Consider the following 10,112-nt stretch of genomic DNA (forward strand, 5'->3'; position numbering starts at 1 on the left):
TGCATCCTTCCCACCACAAACATTGAGTTTCTGCTTTAAACTGCATTCTGTGGGAGCCTGTCTCTTCACTGATTATAAATGGAGCCTAAAGGGAGACTATACCACTAGCTTTGGGGGTTATCCCCCTCCAACCTGTCTTCTGCAAAAAGAAATCCCAAAAAGAACAGATACAGACATTTCCTTGAGTTAAATGACAAGAAAAAAAAATTAAATGTGGCTCTGAACACAGAGAGCATTCCCACATTAAACTTATATTTGGAGACATTGTTGACTTAGGAATTAAGGGTATATCGAAACAGAATTAAATATATCAGTTGCTAATTATCTTTTTGACAGAAATGAAAGCTGGCTTACAATACGCCTATAATCTCTGCTTCTCGCTTGCAGAAAAACATTCACATGACAAGCTTCCACCCTTACCAGAAAAAAAAACCTAAAAGGCTGCTCATGAATATGGGCTCCCTTCTCTTGCAAAGGAACAAGACAGTAACAGAAAGATGATATTGTACACTGAAAACTAGCTTCCATTACTCCACCAGTCAAATGAGCTTGTACTGTAGAAGAATTCAGAGCAAACATAACTAGTACTGCAGGGAGTCAAAATCAATTCTCAAAAATCAGGTTTGTTTACTGAGATTACAGCACTAAGTAGTCTGTGCTTTAATTTCATTGGTTATTCCATTTTGCAGTGTTGTATGAAACACACGGCATTCAAACTGTACTAGTTGCAGAAAGTCTAGTGGCTCCTATTGTTTCAATGTGCTATTCAGTAGTGGAACAAACACCGCTTGCTCCTATAAACATCAATAAAATTGTACTTTAAACTGATGCTGTAGTCTGAATGCCAAAGCGATAAATCCAGAGGAAAAAGTCAGAAATGAAGCTGAACAATGTATTTCCTTCCCTTCCCAAGCTAGGTACAACCACACTGAATGGAAGGGGGAAAAAAACAAAAAGGGTGTCAGTTTTCTCCCATCCCTCAGACAGTCAACAACTTATTCTGTAATAGCCAGAATTGACATGTGTGTATCAAATCATTTACTGTTTAAATTTCTGTTCTGTTACTGGTATTCCTGTATGACTTGACATTGAACTAATTCTTGTTTCTTGATTCGGGAATTTCATTCCCGCAAAACTTTGGCAACAGAATTATTTTCTATGCTGTTTCCCATTTTTAATAAAGGCCGTTTTATCTTCAAAACGTCGTCTTCTTCAGCGTGAAATACTAGTGTGTACCCAGTTTAAACTCTGGCTGTATAAAGTGTTCAGTTGAACATCAGGAAAGAGATATGTCTTTGCTTTTTTTGTTTTTTAACCACAACATAAAACTGCAGTTAAGGCAGCAGTGAGATGTCGGTTTTTTTGTTGCCCAGGGGAAAACATAAACTGCTATGTATGCTGATGTATTCTATGCCCCAGAAATTTTAACCCCAAAGAAGTAACAACATGTTTCTCTACTAAACTAAACTGGTCAGCTGTAATACCCAGAATGCTTGCTGAATGCTTCCTACTTTGCAAGTCCCCCGAGTCTAACATTTCCCTTTTTCTATCCTGTGCATTGCTCAATCTCTCAAGTCACACAACCTGCCCTGAAACCAAGAATATAACAACATCCCTGTGAATTTACACATTTGTTTTAAACTGGTACAGCAACAGGAAAAATATTCTTAATAAGACTGCATTTTTGCAGTTATCAGGAAGTGAACTGATGAATAAAAAAAAATAATGAAAGCTGAGCCATATATTCTTGTTTATTCCCCATACAGAACAGCATCAAATTCAAAGTTAACAACTGCATGATTTTCTGAGTATCTCTTTCAACATTGGTTAGGAGGGCTGTATCAGGCCTACACTAACCTATATCAGGCCCTCCTAATCACTGTTCCACAAAGTAGAACTACCTGCACATTACATTTTGGTTTGTTTTTTTAACTTATTTCCCCTACTAGACTGGCTCCTTTATGCGGTTCATAATATCGAGAGCTTGTACAAGTGGTGACTATTACACCATATGATATCGGAGGCAAAGAGCAACCATGTTTAGCAACAAGAATATAATTCAGCTCATTATCATGACTTGTGAGGTAGTGAGATAACCCAATTACCATTTCTCATGGTGCTTCTTAAAATATGAAGGGAAATGTATATAATCAAGTCATGTAGAAGTATGTTGCCTACATTTTAAATCTAGTGACAAATGAATAGAAGTGCACAGATTGAAAGAGTTCCTACAAGCCAGCCTATAAATGATGGATTGACTGATAGACATTTGAACAACTAGATTACTAACAGTGTTTACTCACATATAAAGAAGAACAGTTGGCAAAGTATAGGATTACTTTCCTGTTTACAAAATAAGAGTTAATATTATCACATTTGTGCCTTTTAGTACTCTTCATGAAAAGGGAAGTGGTACATAAAAATGTATACACAAAAAGCTGGAGTATACATCTCTTTTAAACAAAAAAATAACAGTCTTTAGTTCTCATTTACACGGATATATGAAAAACAAGAAGGAATGACATCAGCAAGAAACTGAAATTTGACCTGATGTTTTTCCAACCTCAATCATATAAAGAAGTTACTAGACTGTGCAGATTCTTTTTTTTTATTCACACTTGCTAAGCCTTAGTATCTGCCAAATTGGTGGAAGACATAAAAAAAATTTATTCCTCAAGCTCCATGAGAGAGTTACAGAAGCTGCTGCTCCTCTTTCAATCAGCTGAAATGCTATTATAACAAACAGTTCTTGTTTTGTTGTTCTCCAAATTTAACAGCCGAGACTTAGCGATAGGACAAGAGGAAATGGCCTCAAGTTGCACCAGGGGAGGTTTAGATTGGATGTGAGGAAAAATTTCTTTACTGAAAGAGTGGCTAAACATTGGAACAGGCTGCCCAGGGAAGTGGTTGAGTCACCAGCCCTGGAAGTATTTAAAAGACATGTAGATGAGGCACTTAGGGACATGGTTTAGTGGGCATGGTGGTGTTGGGTCGACGGTTGGACTCGATGATCTTAGAGGTCTTTTCCAACTGTAACGATTCTATGACTTCAATATTCCTTAGAAAAAAGCCACAGAAATATTTGAGAGAAAAATAAAACCTTGTATCCAGATGTTCACTTGCAACTCCATATGCTTCTTTGAAAAGTTCATTTAAATTAACTGCTCTACAAGCAACAGAACTAACAAAGCTTTCTTAGGAATCACGTCTTTTATTCACCAGCCAGTCAATATATCCTCATCAGTGTACCCACATTTTTGCTGGCAGCCCTGGTAGACAAAACATTCTAAAGCAGCCCAGACTTGCACACAGCTGGCCAGGCAGCAGAGACCACGCTGACAGGTCTGCTGGCCAAGTCACAACATATACAGCAGCAGTATTCTCCATCCTTGTCTCAGGCAGTGCTTATCTGTGTGTCCCTTCTATTCAGCCAGTGATGTTGACGAGCCTGTAAGTACTGGAGCATTTCACAGTTGTAGCCCTTTCCCAGATGCTCAGAAGGGGTTTTGGTGGTCATAACAAAATGGCTTTACAGGAAACATGAACTAACAGACAAACCATCACTATTTTGTGACCCCAAGCAGTCAGGCTGGAAATGGCAATTTAGAAAGACACATATATCATTCTCTGAACAAAACTGGACAGAAACTACACTAATATCTGCATGTAAAACTATGTTCTTCAGGTTTTATAAACCAAAATGCTCCTCAGCTGTAGCACTGTAAATTCTACTGCCTTAAGGTTTGCAGAGAAAGTACTAGAATACCAAGTGATACAAATGACCCAGCAAATAGACCGTGGTTAAAAAACATGCTGAGTACAAACAACACAGAAAAAAACACTACTTCCTCTCCTAAAGCTCAGTAGTTGTGCAGAGCTGACAAAGTAAAAGGAAACAACACTTTGCTATTTTTATTTAAATAAATTGCTTATTATTGTGCTATTTTTATGCAGCTGCTTCTCAGAGCTCTTTTTTTTTTAATGCTACTTTCACACTTTGCATTTTAAAAAATCTTTCATTCAACGTTTGAAAAACAAAGAGAGGTAATTGATGCATAAAATTTACTTTCATATTTTCCTTTTAAATTATTGAAACCTATTTACAAACTAAAAATGTCTTTTCTTCGCTAAACTGTGCAGGACTACAACAACATAAAAAACAAGTAATTAAAATGGTCTAAAATTCAAAATGCTGTACTATAAAGCAAGGCCTTAATCTAGACATATGCTACTATTTAGATACAGTATTGTATTAAGAACTGAAATACAGATTCACAGACAAAGTCAGTCAAATACCTTTAGCCTCCAATTATCTCCTACTTCCGTTTTGATCCTGTTCAGCCAATTTTCATCAAAGTAAGCTGGATCTCTGAAACACAAAAAATGTAGAGTATTCATTAAAAACACGTTACAGAAACTGTGAGGATACCTTAGTGATTAAGCCCCTGTCTCAGGCTGAGGTTACTTAAATGACTACCTCTGTACCCAACACACGGCCTGCGTACAGTAGTTCAGAATCCTGTTACTACTCACTTTTCCAAGGCCTTGCACCCTGTTGACAGCACGGCTTCATTTGTGTGCCATGAGTAGCCAATACTTTTGAGAAAGCTGCTGTATTTGGAATGCATTTTGCCAGTTTCTCCCTCTGTAAATTCTTCTTTCTCTAATTCATCAGCTGGTGCTGGAGCAGTATTTGCTTGCATTACTTGAAAGTGTTACAAAATATGTTTCCACATATTATGGATCCCTACTGCTATACACTGCTTACAACTATTCAACTTCAAGATGGGAAGCTTGAGATCAAACAACAGTATGTTGACTTCATACTGTGAGAAGAGTTAAAAAGTATCACTGAAGTATTTACTACTGAGAATACACTTTACTATTATTTCATCTACCAAACACTATCAGTTTTTGCAAATCTCTTTTCACAGTAACCCTAGACAAACCTTTTTGTGAACATCTTTCCTTAAAAGTTTTTCTATCTTCTGCACTTTTGATGAGGCAATCAAGATAAAGAACAGAACACCTACTGCTTGTAGAGTATACTTCTATTTCTATAAACTTCTTCCCTCTCTTCCTTTTTCTTGCAAGCAGCTTCCATAAGTTGCTTCTTCAAGACAACTCCCAAGACTCTTTTGCCCCCAAGTTCCAAGATCATCTAAAAGGCTAACATTTTCTAATGTTCATTTAAATCAAGTTTTCCTTATATCATACAGAATTTCGAAAATGCTACAATCAGAACTAAGGAGAGAGAATGCACTACGAATAATTGGTTTTAAAGGAGTAGGTCAACATAATATAAGGAAAGGCTCATATTTCATCCAACATACAAAGTTAATATAGTCAGGGAAAAAAAGAAATACCTTTCTTTTTTTGTAAGCATAAGGCTCTTAAGAGTCCATGTGGTAGGCCAGGTTAGAGTTTCACAGGAAATATTCTAATTTCTGGACTTATACTGCTGCATTTGCCACCGAGTACTATTAGATTTACTGCTGTATCCTCTACAGATAGAACGGTTCTGGACTGAGCTCTTTTTTTAACGGCAAGATGCCATGAGATCTTTCAGCAAAAGCTCAAGAAAACTATGAATGCGTCTGGAGATTCAAATGACATCTGTATCATATATGCTGTAAACCAGCAATTACATCAGTACTAATATTAGGGCACAGACTTTGTAGCCACACTTTGTACCTGATGCACAGTATCTCCTATACTCCATCTTCCCCACAATGTCTTCTTCACAATGCATCAAGGTCTGCAAGTAGCCCATGATACAATACACAGCAATGGAGAGAGATCACAAACAGCAATGTTTCTCTACTGACACATTCCAATTGCTATTTTTACACATTCTGTTACAGACTCTGGTGAAGATTACCGCATATTTCCTCTCCTCTGCATGACATCTGCAAACATATAGCTGGAAGAACAGCTTTAATTAATAGTTAAGTTGATGACTCCAAATTATACCCATTCAAAAACAGTGCAGTTCTAGCACAAATGACAGAATCTTAAACTATGAAACAGAAAAAGCAATGTCTTAACCAGAGTTTCATGTGGTTTTGAAATAGATGTTTCCAAATAGCTTTCAAATGGCCTCTCTGCCCTCAGAAGATAGGTAAACCTAAGAATGAAATTGATTCAAATACATACAAGATCTACTAGAGACGAAGGCTCACATTCAGCTTTTACGTGAAACCAATGGCTCTCCTTGCAAAAAGTCTTCATTTGTCTAACTTCCACTCAACCACAACAAAATCATCTGCACAGTAACGGAAAAAAAAAAAAAAGAGAGTTCAAGCCCCATGTAGTCCCACTTGATTCCATTTGAGGTGTGGAGTCCAAAAAGCACCCTAGTATCTTTCAGACGGGTCTTCTGGGAATTGCCAAGTAAGCTTTGCTTACAACAGACTCACAACTAGGAAGTGTTTATGCAGCTGAGTGAGAAAGCAGATATGCCTAATTATCTGTGCTTCACCAGCAAAAAAGACCAACAGCACTTTCTTAAGGACTGTATCTTATCATTGCACTTGGTCACTAGCATCTTCAGCTGCTTCAAGGCTGCAGTGCCATGAATATGCCAATTCTTAACTTACCATTTTCATTGTAGATAATGACTCTAAGAAGCCACATGGGTAAGCATAAACAACTGCCCACAAGCAGAATTATATTTGGACTGACTGGATGGCTAATATTGCATACCCAATTTTCAACAATAAGGGCATCAGCTGAGGAAGAGTAACAAGATTTCAGGGTCAGATCCAACTGATTCCACTCTGGAAGTCTGTACTTCAATAGCAACTAAGCAGCTTTTCTCAGTGACTACTGCAATGAAAGTAACACATGGACCAGCAACTGGCCTTCACTGTCTTGATGGAAGTCTTGGGCTACCTACATCTTTATATATGTCATCAGACATATATAAGACACATCCCCGAGAATTAAATCCAAACTCAGTGCAGTAGTCCTCTCCCACAGATCCCATTCGTTTTTTCTTTTTAAGTATACAAACCTCATGGAAGTATCCAAGGGTCCAGCAGCCGATAAGCAATCCACTCTAAATCATCAACATGTAACAGTGGTCAGAATAGTACCAACAATTCTCTTTACAGCAACTCCATGCAGATTACACAATAATTAGCATATTGCAAAAACACTTTGCCAGGAATACAACAAGCAGAAAAGCAATAGGTTGGGTATCAACACCAAGCAAATCTAGAACGATCATCCTTTCCTCATCCATAAATTACCTCAGAATCATTCCTAGTGTACCGTTATAATTTCATTTCTGTCCTCGAAAGTCCAGTTAAGGTTCAGAATACCAACATGCTTTCTCTCTATATCAAACTAATGGAAATCGAATCTGAAAAAAAAATTTCCATCAGAATTTCTACAAATACATTTTAAAAGGGGTGTCCAGACATTAGGTCATTCACAGCCCTTGCTGCGAATAAGTCTCCCTCTTATCATGTTTCAATCATATTCAGAGTTCTTTAACTCCCTTAGTCCATGTCATTATGAAAGATGCTGTCATTTCTTACAGCATCTGAAAAAGCATCACCTAAGTAAATATGAAAATGTGTGGTTGAGAACTGAGCAGCTGTGATTACAAAACCTACCAGCTCATTTTGAAGAGGTACTGCACTAAACAAGGACAGCAGAGAACTGAATGGAGCATCATCATTACCATGAGATGACTTGTTTGAACCAAGCATTTTGAATTCAGTAAGCTCCTGAGCCTAGATCCAAACTTGGACAATCTCTTGCACTGGATAACTTTCCAGGTTTATAAAGGTATTTCTGTATCCGTTGATTGCTGTCTAGTATCTGAATAGTACTGCAGACTTTTCTTCAGAGCACAAGATACTTATGCAGTTCTTAATGCTGTATCACTTCATGTGATGTTGTTTTCAGCAGTGCTCATTTATACCATCTCCATCTTATTTTGTATGCAAATTTTCCTTTATTTAAGCAATCATCTCTCCACATCATAGATGCCAAGAGACAGAAATATTCTTCTGAAGAAAACCAACCCACAGAGCATGTAGTATAACTCATGATTATTACTCATTTTAACAGTGGTACAGTAAGCTGCTTTAAGAAATGTCTGTTTACAAAAATTTCCCTCCCCCAGCGATATACAAAAGCAAGGTTTTGTGTTCTGCATGTGTCAAAACATACACAGCACGCTCCAATGTATAATATAAGAAATGAATAATTCATTAAGTGGGGCACAATGCACAGATGGCAAATGAAAATATATACCATCTCTTACATTTACCAAGGCCAGTATGACAGACAAAGAAAGAATTAAAACAAGAGGGACACCTGGTACTAAACAGTCTCCACAGTGGGATGAAAGGATGGTAGCATAAAACAGGGAATCATGCTGTTCTAGGGATACCAATGGACAGTGAAAACATGAGTAACATCAGTGAAGGCTACAAAAAAACGTGAAGAAAAAGAGGATGTAATTCGGAAGCAAGCTATGGTACTTCTATCTGCTCTAAACAGCATAAGCTACATGATTTTAGGCAGACAGTCTACTCATAGACAGTTCAAATATTTTCTTTTGCTTCCAATCTTTACTCCTAGAGTACAGCACTTTGTAAAATAGTCAACTCTTATTGTGTACGGGCATCTTATCTTACTGTATTTCATACCAATTCTAGTCAGAGGGACCAGTAACCTACACATCTGAACATAAACGAACAGTGAATCTTACAGAATAATACAAAAAATTACACAAAAAAAGATAAGCTAAAGCACAGGCTGAATTTCTTCCTCCGAGATAACATAGTTAGCAATGGAGAATTCCATTCAATGGTACTTTAACCTGAAATTCAAAGATAATGGTTGTATGAGAAAAGAAAGAAAGTATGTTTTAGGGATTTACCAACACCTGTTTATTAACAACAGAACCTGTAAGCCAAATGCTCATGCTTGAATTCATGGCATTGTTGAAAGACTGCCAAAGCTTGTCCAGCCCTCAGATTATTACTCCTTCTGCTCTTCCACCTGGGCACCAGCTATACAGCTAGGGAGACCTGGAAAGTACCAAGTGTGATTACATGGCTCTGGAAGCTATGGTCAAGGCCCAAGTGGTGTTCTCCCCAGTCACACCAGTTAGCGGGAAGGACTTGAGGAGCAGACAGATCCCACAGGTCAACAACCAGCTGTGAACTGGTGTTGGCAGCAGGGTTTTGGTTTCTATGACCACAGAACCCTCTTTGAGAATCAAGGACTGCTTGGAAGAGATGGGACCCACCTGACTATGCTGGGCAGAAGCATCTTTGCCAACAGCTGGCCAACCTGGTAAGAACAGTTTTAAAAAAGGAACAATAGAGAAGGGAAAATACAACCAAACATCAAGCAACAAAGTAGTGGACTCTGTTGGCAAGCAAAGCGTGTGGGACAACGTGGACAAGAGATACCTCATAGTCAACAAAACAGGACTGAAGTGGGGTCACCCCAAGCATATGCACAAAAGTAATGAAAGGCCTACGGAAAAACATTACAGGGAAAGCTCTCATTCTTGGGAATCAACAAGACTGGATGGACATGTGAAGTGCCTGTGCATTAATGCATGGAGAACAAACAGGAGGAAACAGAGCTCTGTGTGTAGTTACAAGGCCACAGTCTCATTGGGATCATGAAGACATGGTAGGATGGCTCCCATGACAAGGTTGCTGCCATGAATGAGTACAGGCTCTTTAGGAAGAACAAGCTGGGAAGGCAGTGACAGGGAGATGCCCTTTATGTGAGAGAGCTGCCTTGGGATAGATGATGAGCCAGCTGAGAGATTATGGATCAGGATGACTAGGCAGACAAACATAGGTGGCATTGTTATAGGTGCCAGCTACAGACCGCCTGATCAGGATAACATCATCATGGATAAACTGATGAAGCATGGCCTGGGTAAGTGGATAGTGACATGGGTTGAAAAGTGGCTGAACTGCCAAGCTCAAAGGGTTACGAGCAGCAGCATGAAGTCCAGCTGGAGGCCAATCCACTAGCAGCATACCCAAGGGGTCAATACTACTAAATGTCCTTAACAGTGACCTAGATGATAGAATAGAGTGGAAGTTTTCAGGCAAGACAAATCTGGA

At 38.4% G+C, this 10,112-nt stretch overlaps 1 protein-coding gene across 1 annotated transcript in view; it reads right to left on the reverse strand.

Annotated features, from left to right (window-relative positions):
* Window positions 1–10,112, reverse strand: part of HOOK3 (hook microtubule-tethering protein 3) — a 70,023-nt gene that overhangs the window by 58,108 nt on the left and 1,803 nt on the right. Inside the window, exon 2 of the mRNA XM_009331502.1 lies at window positions 4,297–4,369. Coding sequence (XP_009329777.1) covers window positions 4,297–4,369 — 73 coding nt within the window. The remainder of the gene's footprint in view (window positions 1–4,296; window positions 4,370–10,112) is intronic.

This window comes from Pygoscelis adeliae, unplaced genomic scaffold, assembly GCF_000699105.1.
Source record: "Pygoscelis adeliae isolate BGI_AS28 unplaced genomic scaffold, ASM69910v1 Scaffold289, whole genome shotgun sequence".
NCBI classification, from domain to species: domain Eukaryota; kingdom Metazoa; phylum Chordata; class Aves; order Sphenisciformes; family Spheniscidae; genus Pygoscelis; species Pygoscelis adeliae.